The sequence below is a fragment of the Arvicola amphibius genome, chromosome 6 (genome assembly GCF_903992535.2).
Source record: "Arvicola amphibius chromosome 6, mArvAmp1.2, whole genome shotgun sequence".
In the NCBI taxonomy this organism is placed as follows: Eukaryota; Metazoa; Chordata; class Mammalia; order Rodentia; family Cricetidae; genus Arvicola; species Arvicola amphibius.
This window is the reverse complement of record NC_052052.2, coordinates 6,773,086-6,788,965: the sequence shown is the minus strand read 5'-3', so window position 1 is coordinate 6,788,965 and position 15,880 is coordinate 6,773,086. Positions and strand designations below refer to the sequence as shown.

Below are 15,880 nucleotides of genomic sequence, written 5' to 3'. Positions count from 1 at the left end.
GTGTATTTATTTGTGTGTACTGTGTGTGGAAGCAGAGGACAGCCTGTAGAGTTCTCTCCCACTAATATAAGTTTTATATATATGTATATATAATATACATAGTTTAATTTTACTTATTTAACTTGTATTTAATTTATATTTTATTATATATTTATTTTGAAATTATATGATTCTATTTAATTTTTATTTTAATATATATTTAAATATATATTTAATGTATGACGCTATAGGTGTGTTCTGCTGTGGTGGTCCCGTTCCTCAGCCTCTTTAAAGAGAACTTTTTATCTTAGAACAGTCTCACTAAGTCTGGCCTTGACTCACTCTGTAGCCTAATCAGGCCTTGAAATTACAGTCCTCTGCCTCAGCCTCCCAAGGCCTACAGGCCTGCAGTGGTGTGACATTGACTTCCTGTTTGCTGCTGTCATCCTCATCCTGCAGGTCAGGAGTCTGAGAAGGCTGTCCCTGTGAGAACCCCACTGTGCACCCTCATGCTTCCCCCACAGAATGTGGGTCCTGAGGTCTCTCAGCACAGTGGTCCCCAACCTGGGGACTTCCTGTCACCATCCTCCTCTAAGACTCTTCAGTGCCTCTGCCTTCACCCTGTGCACGTATTGATGGAGTAAATGCACACATTTTCCCAAGGCCACTTGTTGTCAGGGACCGGGTATGTCTTCAAGTTCCAGTGTCCTGCCCTGGTGCCTGGCAGTCAGTCACAAAGCCCTACACTGGCCTGACACAAAGTTTTCTTGTTCCCACTTTGTTGGACCCTTCCCTGCCTGTTTGGACTCACTGGTGTTGGTTAGGTAATATTTGGGGTGCCTCTTTGCCTTGGCATTGCTCTGTTTCCTGCCCCCATGTATCACATAGTTAGAGGGTAGAAGGCTGGAGGATGCCACTGTGACTCAGTTCCTTTTCACCTGTAGGAGGACAAGGGCTGGGTTCCTCTGGCAGCAGACTCTGAACTGATGACCAGTGACCTTGGCTGGATAACCAGTGATCTTGTCCTCCCATACACCTTTGACTGGAGATTGTGTGGGGAGACAGGAGCTTTGTACAGCCAATCTGTCTCCCATTTAGTTCCTGACCTGCGGTGGAGGCAGAGGGTGCTGGTACTGTAGCAGTCAGGGCCTGCATATCCATTCTGCAGACTCTGAAGTGGTCATTTCCTTTTCCTCTGGTCCCCAGCCCCAGGGCTGCTTCTGCTTGGGAGAAAACCTGAGCTTGGGAGCTGACCTCTGCCTTCCTGTTTCAGGCTTTGCCTGGGACGATTCCCAGAAACAATGGCCTTTGTGTGTTCACTTAGAAAGGCCTCCCTGACACTGGAGTCATCCTAGCCCACAGCCCCAGCAGTGCTCGCTCGTTCTCTCTCTCTCTCTCTCTCTCTCTCTCTCTCTCCTCTCTCTCTCTCTCTCTCTCTCTCTCTCTCTCTCCTCTCTCTGTGTGTGTGTGTGTGTTCGCAGGTGGGATCCATGCAGGCTTAGCACAAGGGATTGATGCCTGTAGGTGGTCCTCCTTTTCCTGTGTGTGCCTCCTCCCCGGGTTTCTCTGTGCTCTGCTTTCTTCTGTCTTTGTACTGTGATCTTTGTACCTTTTCTCATGTGTAGACCACTCTCTTCTTTCCTTGCTTGCTTGATTTAGTCAGTTCATTTATATGTTTGTTGTTGTTGTTTTTTTTTTAGACAAGTTCTCGAGTAGCCTGGACTGGTCTGGTCTCAGGTCCTAGATGACTGAGGATGACTTTGGACTCTGCCTCCACCTCCCTAGTCCTGGGCTTCTAGACTTGTCCCGCCAAGCCTGACTCCCTTGTTCTTTTGGACTACGTGGATGTGGCTTGAGAATCACCCCCAAACACACTCTTAGCTGGCCCCACCTTTAAGAGGCAAAAGGAAGATTAAGAGTAGTTCCAGACAAGACCCAGGCTAGTCTCCAGCAAATAGTACAGTGGCCACCTAGCAGGAGTGGACCCGTACAGGTATAAGGACAAATAGGACTGTCTCTGCTCTGCTCCTGAAATGGTACAGAGAGGTGGCTGTCAGCACTAGTGCTGAGTTTGGGGGTGGGGGACTGCTTAGAGCCAGAAACCCATGAAGAAGACGAGGAGTGGATAGGTTAGCACTCTCCACGTGCAATAGGTGCTGGCTAGCAACTGCCCTTACTGTGCACTGTCTGCCGCAGCTGGGGCGGGAGGGGCTTCTTCGTGATGGCTGGGTTAGTGACAGGTGAACAGTGAGGCCTGACTGAGGCAAAGTGGGTAGAGGGCACACAGCAGAGCTGTCCTTGCTTGCTCGTGTGTTCCCCTGGCAAGAGATCCTCTCCTGGAGTCCTTTCTCCCCACTGTCTTCTTCATGCACGCTTGGACTTTACCTAGGCCTCTTAGCTCGGTCACCCTAGACCAGGGCTTGACGCTCTGGCAAGCTGGGTTTGGTTCAGGGAAGCCCCAGACACCTTGGGCCTCAGGTTTCTCCTGCTGTTCTGGGTGTGTCTGCGGCAGCCCAGGCCTTCCTGTGTTATCACCTGTATGGGCTCACAAGGCTTCTCCCCCAGAACCCCATGCTTGTCTAGTAATGCTCAGGAGGTCCTGGTGCCTCCACTCTGGTACCAGGCATCTTTGGAGATGTTCACTGTGTGCTTACTCTATGTGAAGGAAGAGTCTGTGTCATCTCTCTGTAGGCTTCTCAGTCCTGCTTGTCCAGCTTGTCCTCTGGGCTGTCACTGGGGCCCAGGTAGTCTCCTAACAGCATTCAAAAGGCCAAGCTCTGGGAAGCATGTCCCCAGGATGCCTTATATTTCTTTCTGTGTTCTTTGTCACCCTGTCAGAGAAGCGTTGTTGATGTAGGATTCCCTGTGTATGCTGTGATGTTTTATTACCATTGGTTAACAAAGAATCTGCTTTGGGACTGTGGCAGTACAGAATAGAGCAAGGCAAAAATTCCAAACAGAGATAGAGGAAAAAAGAAGGCGGAGTCAGGGAGACACCATGAAGCCATCGAAGGAGACAGACACCAGACAGAACCTTACCTCCGGAACATTAGCCTCGAGGTAAAATACAAAATAATAGCAATGGGCTAATATAAGATGTGAGAGTTAGTTAATAAGAAGTGTCAAGCAGTGTTTTAATTAATATAGTTTCTGTGTGATTATTTCAGGTCTGGGCAGCCAGGAAACAAGTGAACAGTCTCTGTTTACATATTGTCCTGAGTATGACTTGCATGGTGTCTGTCTCCCTTCATCGCAAGTCGATCTTCTATGTATTCTCAGTGCCTGCTGTCGAGAAGATAGATGCCAGTAATTGTTGTTAGTGCCTGTGTCTGCACCTTCCTCTTTCTCTTCCAGCTAACTCCTATTCATCTGTCAAGACCCAGGTCCAGTGACTTCTCCCAGAGCTAGTTCCTGTGCTTCATACACACACACACACACACACACACACACTGCTTTGAATTAAGGCCTTGGGTCTTTCCTCCTCCTGCCTCAGATCTCCTGGAGTAAGGGAGGCCATCCATGGTACAATCTGTAATCTTTGCTTGGCATTCTAGAAATGTTTGTGTTTTAACCTATCTTTGTGGCTCATCACAGTATCTTTATTTGTGCTATTGGCTGTGTATAATATGATTTCCTCAGCCATTTGGCTATCTCTGGCAAAGAAGGCCCTGTGTTAATGCCCCCTTTCTGTATCCCCACAGCCTGAGCCCAGAATAGAGCATGGTGTGACTGGAACAGCTTGATAAATCCTCGAGTCCAGGTAGTGGTCTGTATAAGACTGTGGGGCCTTTGGCATGTTGGGAAACCCCTTTCATTTTGGATCAGCCATATAATTTATGAGGCCCAATGATGGACTCTTTATTTAAGATAAATATTACAGAGATTGGAAAGATGACTCTGTGGTTAAGAGCACTAACTACTCTTCCAGAGGTTTAATTCCCAGCACCCACATGGTACCTCACAACTGTCTGTGACTCCAGTTCCAGGGGATCTGGCATCCTCACACAGACATGCATGCAGGCAAAACACCAATGCACATAAAATACATTATTACAAATTCCAAAATGGGTTTGGGGGTGTATAACTCAGTGATAGAGTGTTGGCTTAGTATTCATGGGGCCCTAGGTTTGATCCCAGCACAATCAATCAATCAGTCAATCATTAGATGACTCACAGACAAGAAAATTCTAAAAAGCTCCCAAACATGTGAAAGTATCTTGGTGATATGTGTCTGTATTCCTAGTACTTTAGGCAGTAAGATCAAGTAAGCCAGCCTGGACTATATGAGAACCTATCTGTAAGAAGGAGAAAGCTGGGCGTGGTGGTGCACACCTTTAATCCCAGCTCTTGGGAGGCAGAGGCAGGTAGATCTGTGAGTTCGAGGCCAGCCTGGTCTACAGAACAAGTTTCAGGACAGCTATACAGAGAAGGCCAAGGCTACACAGAGAAATATTGTCTGAAGAAAAAAGAAAAAGGAGGAGGAGTATGTAGCTTGTTGGAGTGCTTGCCTAGAAGCATGGGTTCAATCCCTAGCATTGAAAAAAATGGAAAAACAGGAAGGAAGGAAGGAAGGAAGGAAAAAAGAAAATGACAGAATTCCAAAGCAGTGGTAGCAGAGTGAGTGGTAAGGCCTAGCCACCCTGCAGCCCCAGTGCAGGAAGCAGCCGGCATCCCATGGCTACCCTGTGAGGCACACAGCTCAAGCCCTTCTGATCTACTGTGAAATGAACCACATGAGTGGTGAGCAGCCTTGGGTTCTGCTGCTGGTCAGCGACAGCTGGCTGGAAAGAAGCCAGCTCCTGGAGCTCGCTAGGTGTCTGGTGCTGCACAGGGCCATGGCACCATGAGCCTTAGTTTCTCTCTTTGTAGTCTGGGACCATTGGCCTGACAAACAGGCTAGCTGGCTGGGAGGCCTGGGCAGCCCTGCCCTCTGATGCCTTCACTTAAAGCCACACAGTCGTCCTCCCCTCCTTGGAAGGTCCTGCGCCCCATGGACAGGAGGGATAATTAGTGGTCTCTGCAGTTGAAGAAATGAAAGCCCCTCAGAAGTAGGAGGAGGTTCTTCTCCTTTCATCTCGTTCTGAAGGAATGTGAGGGCTTGGGTGGAAAGTTCCCCAGGGTTCCTTGGTATTTCAGAGCTTTGATATCTGGAGGAAGAAGAAAGCAATTAATTGCTATAAATGGCCTGTTCCTATAGGGCTGCTCGGATGGTGGGTGGGGGTGTCGGGCAGAATGCTGGCACTTCCATCTCAGAGACTCAGAGACTCTGAGCCGTCTTGCAGTTCCACTGTGTGGGGCTGGGGAGATGGCTCAGTGGCTAAAAACAGTTGTACTATAGACTTGAAGACCTGAGTTTGAATTCCCAGCACCATATTAAATGGCCATGTGTTTGTAATCCATTGGGGGTGGGGGTGGGCAGAGATAGGCAGATCCTAAAAAATGGCCAGCTAGCCAGCCAGCCTCATGGTGAGCTTCAGGTTAAGTTTGAGTCCCTGTCTCAGAGGAATGAGGCCAAGAGGAAGAGGGGGAAACATGCACTTCCTGTCACCTCCACATGCGTGTTCAGAGGTGTGCACACACACATACACTCACAGTGTTTGCGAAGATCCCCTTGTAGAAGCTTGCCACCCTTAGCCTCTCGGCAGCTTTGACTACAGAAAGGGGATAAGGAGATATTCCCAGGCTGCCTTGGTCCCTCCTGCATCTGCCTCAGAAGCCATTGCCCTCAGGCTTGGCAGGGCTGAGCAGGGTTGAGACTTGGTGAGATATAGAGGCTCACAAAACCCTCAATGCCCTGAAGTGGTTGTCACAGGTCCCTTCAGTAGGCCACACTGCCACCAGGTTAGTTAACACATATTAGCCAGGTGATGAGATTGGTGGGGAAAGGCCAGATAAGCCATGTTCTTTGGTTCTTAGAAGAGATGTTCCTAGGGTATAGACTTGCAGCCAGGCCAGTCAGAGTATAAGCCTCAGTCGTGCCTTCTGCAGATACCAGCTACACACACAGGTGGACACAGCTGGAACACACAGGAGGCAGAAGATGAGGACCTGGCCTTGTTGTCTGAGGTGTTTGGTGGGTGGGAGGTCATCTCGTGCAGATGCAAGGACTTGCCCATCACTGTCACAGTGAGTCATTCTGGTCCCATGTCTCTAGACAGGGTGACTGGCCCAGAGAAGGAGGTGTGTGTTGTGTTAGCGGGCAGACTGGTCTGAGCCGGAAATGACAGGCCTGGTGCACACTCAGCACCCTGTCTTAGGTGTTGGGGCAGGCTCCCTGGGCTTGCCTGACACACAGGTATTTCTGGACTATGACAGAGCCCATGGCCACATGCCAGCACTTCTGTTCCCTCCGCGTGGGGGTGTGCACCAGGTCCTGCTGCAGCAGCCTCTGGGCCCTTCTGGCTCCTCCCATGACCATGTTCTATGTTTCCACAGGGCGGCACCTTCTTATTTCTTCTCAGTCGCAGCCCTCCCCTTAGAGTTGAGCATCGGTTTGCCTGAAGTTCATTTCCAGAAGCAGGTAAGGACCTGGGGGGAAGGCTCTGTTGTGTGGCCATGGGACAGTGCTGCTGTGGAGGGAGGTGGGGGAAGCCTTGACACATCAGATTCACCCATCTCTCTGCCTTCCTCCATGGTCCCATACGATACTTGTTTCTTCCAATACGAGGGTTCTTTTTCTTTCCTGTTTTTTTTTCCTTGCACTGCTGGGCATTGAGCCCAGGCCTTGTGTATAGTAACCATGCTGTACTGCAGAGATGCCCTACTTGATGTGTGGATTCTTAGAGCCAGTGTCACCATGCTGCTAATTTTTCAGGCTAAGATTGAGCAGACTCTGGATTTAAATATTTTATTATTGTGTCCCATATGGGGGGCAAAGGGAGAGGGCAATGCCAATGCCCATGTGAGGTTAGTTCTCTGTTCACCTATGCATGAGTTCTAGGAATAGACTTGTGTAGCAAGTGTGTTTACCTGCTGAGCTATCTTGATTGCCCTGGGTTAATATTTTCTGTAAACTCTATAAGCTACATGTTGTGTTTTTTATCTGATATAAACCCTATGAAAACATGGATGCATTTAGAAGTTGCAGAGCTGTTTCCTTACTGTGGTGCATTGTGCGTGGCACTCAGGCCTTGTGCGTGGCACTCAGGCTTTGTGCATGCTACCACTAAACCGCATCCCAACTCCCCTCTCCGTGTGTCCACCTGTGTTGCCTGTTTGTGTTTTGGAAACAGGGTTTGCTGTAGCCCAGGCTGGCTTCAAAGTCGCTGTGTAGCTGAGGATAACTTTGGAAGTCCTGATCCCTTACCTTCTGTATCCCAAGCAATGGGATCGTAGGTGTGTGCCACTATGCATAGCTCCTTTCCAAAAAAAAAAAAATTGTTCCTATGCTTTAAAAACTTTTGACCCAGGTTGGACAGTAGTGGCGTACACCTTTAATCCCAGCTCTCAGGAAAAAGAGACAGGCGGATCTCTGTGAGTTCAAAACCAACCTGGTCTACAGAGCGAGTTCCAGGACAGGCTTTGTACAGAGAAACTCTGTCTTGAAAATCAAAAAAACAAAACAAAACAAAATTTAACCCAGGCATGGTGGCAGGCATATGCTTTTAATTCCAGCACTTTGAAGGCAGAGGCAGGCAGATTTCTGGGAGTTCCAGGATAGTCAGAGCTATGGAGAGAGAGAAAGAGAGGGAGAGGGAGAGGGAGAGGGAGAAAGAGAGGGAAAGGAAATCAAAAAATAAAACAAAACAAATCAAAAAATTTTTTGACATATGTTCTCATTTTATAGCCCAGGCTGAATTGAAACTCACTGTATAGCCCAAAGTAGCTCTAAGCCCGAGGGCAAGCTCCATGCCTCAGCCTCCTGAGTAGTGGGATTCCCGCTGAGTCTCCATGCCCAGCTCTCATGGCATGTGTGTGTGTATCCTGGGACTCAGTGTGTAGACCGGCTGTGACATCCTCTTGCTTCCCATGCTGAGATTATAGGTGAGAGGCCCCACACCTGGCTTTCCTAGGATATTTTAACATGGACACAATGAAAGGCAAATACTGCAGTCCACAGGGCAGCGACCCTTGAGACCCAGCAGGACTCATCCTGTGGTCTGGCACAGCTTGAGTTTGAGTTTTCTAAGCAGATGCAAGACCCCCCCCCCCCATTGTTATAAGTGTGAGTGTGCAAACAGCATTAGCTTCAGGTTTATAAATAAAAATGTACTCAGGGCCACTCAAACAGGTCAAAGGGAAGTCAGTTGTCGGGCTCCTTATCAGCTCTGATAGAGACCCACGTGGGCAGCGCTAGCCTCCCAGCCTCCGACCGCTGCATGTCACATTCTTGGCCTCTCCTGCGCTGGTTCCTACTTCTGAAGTGCCATGTTGGTCCATGTAAGTCTGCAGAAGTCTGGTGGGAATGTGACAACACTGTCCTTGATGTCTCCCACACCTCGGCACCCATCTCAGCTCGTGACCTCACAGTTCTCTCCCCGTGTGGGTCTTGCACAGTGGTTGGGAACCAGCCATGCTTCCTGCAGCAGGGGGCAGTCTCAGAACCACCAGCTGTTCAGTGTCTGCCTGTGCGTGGTGTCCCTTAGTGTTTGTGTTTATTCCGTTAAAGGGGATTTTCTGACATGAAACCACTTCATACATGGCATGTGGTTTATCACCACATGATACAAAACCCACCTCTCTCCTCCTGCTCATTTGCATGATTGACAGCTGCCTGTTGTTTCTTGCCATTTTCCTTTTCAGTTCTCTGACTCCTGAGAAATCTTCTTAGTGCAAGGGAAGCACTGCCTATTTTTAGGGATGGGATGTGTGTAGGAATAGTTGAAACCACTCCTACGATGCATCATTATTTTTGATTCTTAGGTCTGAGCTTGGATAAATAATTAGTATCTAAATTAATTGCAGTTTGAGCTTATGTAATCTAAGCACATTTTAATGGAGACCAGTTCTTGATCCCTACAGGGGAAAATAGGAATCCTCCAGTGACATTAATGTAGTACTTGACAGAACTGTGATGAAAATTTAATAACATATTCGCCTGGATAAGCAGCAAATCCAAGTACGCTGTAATACGCTTACGGCACACCAGCAGCCATTTGTCTGGGATGATTATGACTTATTCTCTTCAATTATTAATTTTCCTCACATTGACACCCTTACAGGGAATTAGGACAGAATTACATCAGTTAGGATGCTTTCTGGAGCGTTTGGCCTGGAATGTGAAGGGCAGGGACCTGTGCTCCACTTTATCCCAGAGCCAGCCCTGGGCGTTCCTTCCCGGCAGGCAGCAGGACAGGGTCAGCAAAGCAGAGCTTTAGCAGCACCAGTGGGTAGAAGTCCTTGCCACCCAATCCTTGCGCCAGAGTTCAATCCCTAGGAGAGAACTGAGTCCTGAAGGTCACCCCCTCTGCCCTCCACATGTGCACCATGGTCAGCACACAAACATGCAAATCAATCAATAAATAGGTGTAAGCAGAATACTAGATTACAAAATTTTTTCAGAATACTAAGTCATGATTCTCCTGAAGTTTAGGAAGCATATTGTTCCAGGCAAGTGTGTTAAAATAAGAATGACCTGACCCTAAAGACCCCGTTGAGCCCTGCTGCCGCAAACCCTAGGAGCTCACAGCAGGACTGCAGCAGCAAGGAGGATGGGATCTGCCAATCTCCAGGTGTGGAGGGGTAAAGCTGTGGGACAGAGTCTAAGGCAGATGCCCTGTGAAATGACTGCTCAATGGAGGCCCTCCAGTGAGCACTGACGATGCAGCACTAGCCAGACCCTGTCCTGCAGGAGCAGCCCTCTGAGTGGAGAAATATGAGTGATTAGAGCGTGGTGTGTAAGCGCTTCCCACCCGAGTAACTGTCAGGAATTCCCGTGTTGCCAAGACACCCAGAAACCTTGGTGTATGGCGGCACCTTGTGGCTGGCTCCTTGCATGCCATGCATCCTTCATAGGGGATGGCCATCTGAAAACTAGTCCTTGGGCACGGGAGCTCTGACTCCCAGTGTGAAGGCTCCATGGAGTACTTCTGATATTTGCTGGAGGTCACAGTGGCTCAGGCCATATTATGTACTTTGGGAGGGGGAGTCCTTTGGGAAAGTAAAATTTGGTTGCAGGACTCTGGGTTAGTACTTAAGTGTCTTAATACAATGACATTAATTCCAAATTGGTATATGTACAGTAGAAAGGGGGTATCCAGGACACTAAAGACTGCTCCCCTGTTCCATTCAGCCAGATGGGCAGTACTTACTAAGAGCCTACTGGGATCCAGGCTCGAGGAGGACGGGCAGGCAGAGCAGACAGCAGGGAATGGAAGAGACAATAAGCAGATGGTCCAACAAGATGCTCAGAAAACTAGGACGGTGAGACAGGGCTGTGTGACAAGAGATGGAGCCACAGAACTGACCCCTGGAGAGTTACCATGAAGCCAACATGAGGATAGTTCTGGGCCCAGGGGATGGATACCCAGTGCAGAGGCTGAACAGCAGAGGAGCAGGGAGAGCTGGGCTACAGGGGGAAGATCACACTTGGCCTCGCAGGCAGCCAGCCAGGAAATGTAGAGCTAGGCAGGGTAGGGCGTGGGATCTCTCCTGGCCTGTATAGATTGTTCTAGCGACTCTGGGGGGGAAAGGACAATGGAGGATGTGAGAGGGCTATGAGGCCAAGGCCATAGTAGCCCAGATGGAGGCCCCAGGAAGGAGATGTAGCCACAATACCGATATTCAAGGTCCAGGCAGGGATCAGCCCTGTGCGGTCCATCCCCAGAGCAGCAGTGCTGGTGTGTGAGCTAGAGGGGCAGGTCAAATGAAGGAGAGCTACCCCAGATCCTTGCTTCCTGTTGGGCTCTGCCAGAAATGAGGGCCATCCACAGGATGGTGTGTGTCCTGGAGACTGTGCTCAAAGCCACTGTGCCTCTTCTCAGTCCCTACTTGTTATTTTGATCCTTTTCTGAGCCCAGGGTGAATTGGAAGGGAGCAGATCACAGAAGTAAGGAATCTGGGTTCTAGGGCTCCAGGGGTAGATACGAAGACTCTGGAAGGAGCCTGTGCTGTGTCAGATATGCAGATATAACATCAGCCCCAGCTGGCCAGGTTTTTAACCTGTTGTGTGGGCTTGCAGGGCGAGGGCCCCATTAGGCTTTTGAGCAGCTGACTAGTAGATACTCAGGAGCTGTTGCCCAGGCTCCGGCACATTCCCGGGTGCGCCCTTGGCATGGAGTATTGCCTTGTCCAGCATGTCCCTGTCTGGGATTCATGGGCCACTGGGAGTGGATGGTGTAAGGAGTGTCCTTAGCCTGCCAGCCGGGTTCCCTGTTCCCCGAGTGCAGCTCCTTGGTAGCAGGGCTGCTGAGGCTCCACCCCACCAGCTGCTGCGTTATTTCTGACTTGTCCAGGAGTTCAAGTGTGTAACCCAAACCCCTAGATCCTGTCTCCTCTCCCCCAGCTCCTTCTGCAGGAGGAAGCTCTGGGCTTCTCTTTCTGGGGCTGGCTGTAGCGCAGGCCAGAGACACCTGGACACAGCCACTGGCCTTCACAGCTGTCTTCAAGAGCTACCCTCTAACAGGTGGGTGGGCTTGTGGGGGTGGCAGTAGCAGCCCTACCAGTGCCTCTGCTCCATAGTCCTGGACCAGCCACCCTCATAGAGGGAGTCTTTGGCACCTTGCCCAGGAGTTGGCCTCTTGAGTTTGGTAGGGGTTTTTGCACAGGGTGCCGTCGCTGCCCTGGGTGCTGTCACTGACCACAGTTTCCTGTGCAGAGGCCCCGGCTAGCCACCGCTGACCAGTTCCTTTCATTTCTCACTCATGCTATCTGTGTTGAAAACCTAGAAGTCTTGGGACTTCATGCCTCATTTCTCCTGTGGCTCAAAACAGAAATCGTGGCTGTTCCCTGCAGCCTATTCTCTAGAATGAGGGCTCCTCAGCCGTGCTGCCTAGGCCTCGGTCAGGAGGTAGTTTGGACCCCCCACCTCTTCTGTGACTTCTGTGCTGTGAGGATGGGGCCCCTACTGGGGAGGGACTACTGAAGAAAGGTGTCAGTATTAGAGAAATCTCATCCTGGCATTTTCTCCGTAACGCAGCCCCTCTCCTTGCAGGAGTCCCCAGAGCTGGGCCAGGGGGATGAACCGCGAAGGAGCACCTGGTAAGAGCCCGGAGGAGATGTACATTCAACAGAAGGTCCGTGTGCTGCTCATGCTGAGGAAGATGGGGTCAAATGTGAGTGCCTGTAGGGTATCAAACATCTGGGTACCTGCCACCCTGAAAGAGGGATGAGGCAGCAGGGGCCAGTTCAGGATCCCCCTACACAGAGACCTACATGTCCAGTGTTGGGGAGGCATTGCTAAGAGAGAATCTTTCCACTTCATTGTTGATTTTCAGCCAGGGACTATGGGGATTTTAACCTTCCTTTCTGACCCTCAGTGACCTCAGAGAGGCTTCTATCCTGGGAGCAAGTGAGGGGCAACTGGGCAGGGTGGCCACGGAGGAGGGCAGTAGACAGACAAGCGCAGAGACATCTTTTGAAAAGAAATGGAGGGATTTGGAATGGCTGATTGGCTGCTGGTGTCTGGCCAGGGCCTGGCTTTCATACCTGCTCTATACCAGAAGAGACAGAGATCTAGATTGAAAGTGGCAGGACATGTGAACTTGAGGGACCTGGTTTTCAGGGTGGAAGCAGGGAGGGATTGCTGGGAGACTAGCAGCCACCCCAGGAATAGAGGGCAAGGAGCACGAAGGGAGGTACTAGTGGGATGAGGTAGGGTGCCTTTTGGGGACCAGGTACGTGCTCCCCTCACCACAGCACTCTCACCCTGCAGCTGACCGCCAGCGAGGAAGAATTCCTGCGCACCTACGCGGGGGTAGTGAGCAGTCAGCTCAGCCGGCTGCCACAGCACTCCATCGACCAGGGTGAGTCAAGGGCCAGGTGCCAGCTAAGCCCTCCCAGCGCACTCAGCAGTGGCTCTTCACAGAGCTGAATGGGTGATCTGGGCGTTTAGGCAAGAGAAACAAGGCCGTTGTTCCCCCTCATCCACAGACAGCCTCTCCTCTGTCCCATCCCCATCCTCAGGTGGGAATCATGGTAGATCCCTTCCCAAGCCTGGAGGAAGGAGATAGTCATGTCTGGGGGCCTGTGTAACCTCAGAGGGTCTGATTATTGCATATCTTCAGTCTGAGCCTTGTCCTCTCCTCGTTCAGGGGCAGTGAGCTGCTCTGTGTATTTTTGACAGCATTGTCCCTGTGGGGCACAGTTGTGCAGTGACTGGCCAGCCTGGCACTAGCAGGAAGGGATAGCTCAAGGGGCCTGATGTCTTCATATAACCAAGGGAGTTCTGAGGATCCTCATGGTCCAAAGTCCCACGAGTGTTTATTGAGCAGCAGGAGCTATGCCCAGAGACCGGTACACATCATTTGACAGTTGCTAGCTGTTGCTCATGTGACCTCCATTTGGCAGGCAGTGGTTTGGAAGCAGAACTCATTACCCTTGACCACACAGAGGTGCCCAGGAGTCAAACCTGCTCCTCACTAACAAGGCTGCTGGGCAGCTCCCTGTCCCTTGGCTGCTTATGGAGGCTCTCCCTGTCTGAAAGCTCGGCCTGACACTGTAGCACAGCGTTCTGAGCAGCATCTCCTCGCGCTCCTTCTCTGTTGTTCTTATGCTTCGTTGGAATTTTGGCTACAGGATACCTGAGTGACCCATGGCAAGTCCAGGCAGGGGCAGCCACCAGAGCAGAGTGTGCTTGCTATGTTGAGGCTGCTTGCAGGGGGAGCAGGTCCAGCACATTGGGCTGCCTGGCTATCTATCCTACATGTTGTGGGCTTAGCCCTGATACAGGGTCTGCTTCCCTAGTGCTGGTGCTGGATGCAGCCCAGTCAGCTTGCCAGAAATCTCCAGGGGACCTCTGCTAACTCAGAGCCGTGTGGGACTATGCGTGTCTCATACTCAGCCTGCCCAGGTGTACATGCTCAAGTGTGCTGCGTGCTCACCATCACCAAGGCCAAGTGTGTATGTAGTCTGTCCTACCTTTCCACTGTCTCTTGGAGGAGGCCTCTTCTTTGCCATGGCTGGTCTGTGTTTTCCTCTTCTAGCTCCAAAGCCAGGTCCCCCAGAAAACTTCAGATGTCTGAGTTCCCAGGGTCTTCCTTTCCTCCCATATGATCCTGAGTCACTGAGTCTCTGTACAAATGTCCCTAGTGGGGAAGAGACAATTAGCGGATGCTCCAACAAGACGCTCAGAAAACTAGGACAGTGAGACAGGGTGTGGTGACAAGAGGTGGAGGCACGAGAAAGTAAAGAAGCTGTGGGACCATGTCCTGATAGGCCGCACCCAGCACGTGTACCTTGCCACACACATTCAGTCATGTATGCATATAGAAAAGACGTTGGGATACATCCTGAGCTGTTAGTAGGAAAAAAATGGTTTCTGTGGTATTGAGGAGCAGCCCTGGGGCCTCACGCATGCTAAACTGTGCCGTACCCCTGGCCTGCACCCACTTGATAGAACATACTGACTGGATATAGGTTTTCATAATGGATTTTCACTTTCCAAGCTAGCAAGTTTTGTAAAATATTTTCTGTATGTTGTGCATGAATCCTTGTGTAATAAGAAGTGAAGGATATATTTTGTGGTACCAGGGATCAAACCCAGGGCCTTGCACATGCTGGGTAGGCACTAAACTATTGAGTTCTAGCCACTTGCTCTTAAGAAGTTATACATTGGCCCAGAGAGATGGCTCAGCAGTTAGAACAAGTACCTCTCTTGCAGAAGACCTGAGTTCAATTCCCAGCACCCATATCAGATAACTCACAACTGCCTGTAACTCCAGTGTAATCTAATGTCTCTGGCCTCCATAGGCACCTGCACTCACATTTACAGCCCCACACATACACATAATTAATAATAAGACAAATATTTTTTAAAGTTACATTATTTAGCCTGACATGTTGTACATTTTAATCCTAGCCAGAGTTCAAGGCCAGCCTGGGATATATGAGGCTATTTTAATAAACCATATATATACACATATATATACATATATATATGCGCATATATATGAAAGCTCACTTTGCTGAACCAACAGTTGGGGATACAGTGCAGCCCGCTGTGTTGTTTAAGGAGGTCACGGTTAACGTTGAGGACTTAGCTCAATGGTAGAGTGCTTGCCTAGCACCCATGAAGCCTTAGGTTCAGTCCCCAGCACCAAGTAAATGAGTGGCACCCCCTGTGAATCCAGCACTTGGGAGGCAAAAGCAGAAGAATCAAAAGTTATTGTTGACTACACAGTGAGTTTGAGGTTAGCCTTGGATCACAGTGAGCTCACTCCTCCCTGTTGCCCTCTGTGCAAAGCTGCTGACTCAGCCATCAGCTCCAGGCAGGTGGGTGTGACCATCCATAGACACTCTGGAATCTGGGGCCTCTTGGGTGTGTGGCAGCCATAGATCCTTTCTTTGCCATGGTATGGGTTTCGGATTGAGGGAAGATCGTAGCAGACAAAGGATGTAGAGGCTCTGTGATGCTGATGCCGCTGTGGACTGCCCCTTACCTCTGGAAGTCACCCCACCGGGAACAAACGCTACTCCAGGAGGCCCTAGGGGCCTCGGGGGATCAGGAGGAACCCAAACATGGAAGTCGCAAGCCTTCTTTTCTTTTCTCTGTTATAAATAAACCACATAAAACACCTATTAATAGAACCCAATCTAGTCTATAGTCTAGGTCAGGAGCTTGTGTTTGTCAGTCCTGTGAGGCTGAGCGGGTTTTCAGTAAAATTCTAACCTACCTCCTTCTCCATTGTCAGAGCCAGCCTCGGCTAATGCACCTAGGTGTCCTGCTGTCTGTCTCTTTGCCTAGGGGGCCAAAGCCTGGACCTGGGACTAGGAGGAGTCTGGCACCTTCTGTCCACTAGGTGGC

At 50.1% G+C, this 15,880-nt stretch overlaps 1 protein-coding gene across 4 annotated transcripts in view; it reads left to right on the top strand.

The window, feature by feature from the left end:
- The window catches only part of Ctnnbip1 (catenin beta interacting protein 1), a 49,120-nt gene that overhangs the window by 16,914 nt on the left and 16,326 nt on the right, over positions 1–15,880 (top strand). For 2 of the 4 annotated variants that reach the window (XM_038334837.1, XM_038334838.2), the window contains exons 2-4: positions 6,415–6,499; positions 12,071–12,191; positions 12,791–12,881. In XM_038334837.1, the coding sequence (XP_038190765.1) occupies positions 12,096–12,191; positions 12,791–12,881 (187 nt within the window). In that variant the 5' untranslated portion in view covers positions 6,415–6,499; positions 12,071–12,095. Of the gene's footprint in view, positions 1–3,719; positions 3,740–6,414; positions 6,500–12,070; positions 12,192–12,790; positions 12,882–15,880 lie in introns of those variants that run through there. The other 2 variants (XM_038334839.2, XM_038334840.2) reach the window with 2 other exon arrangements.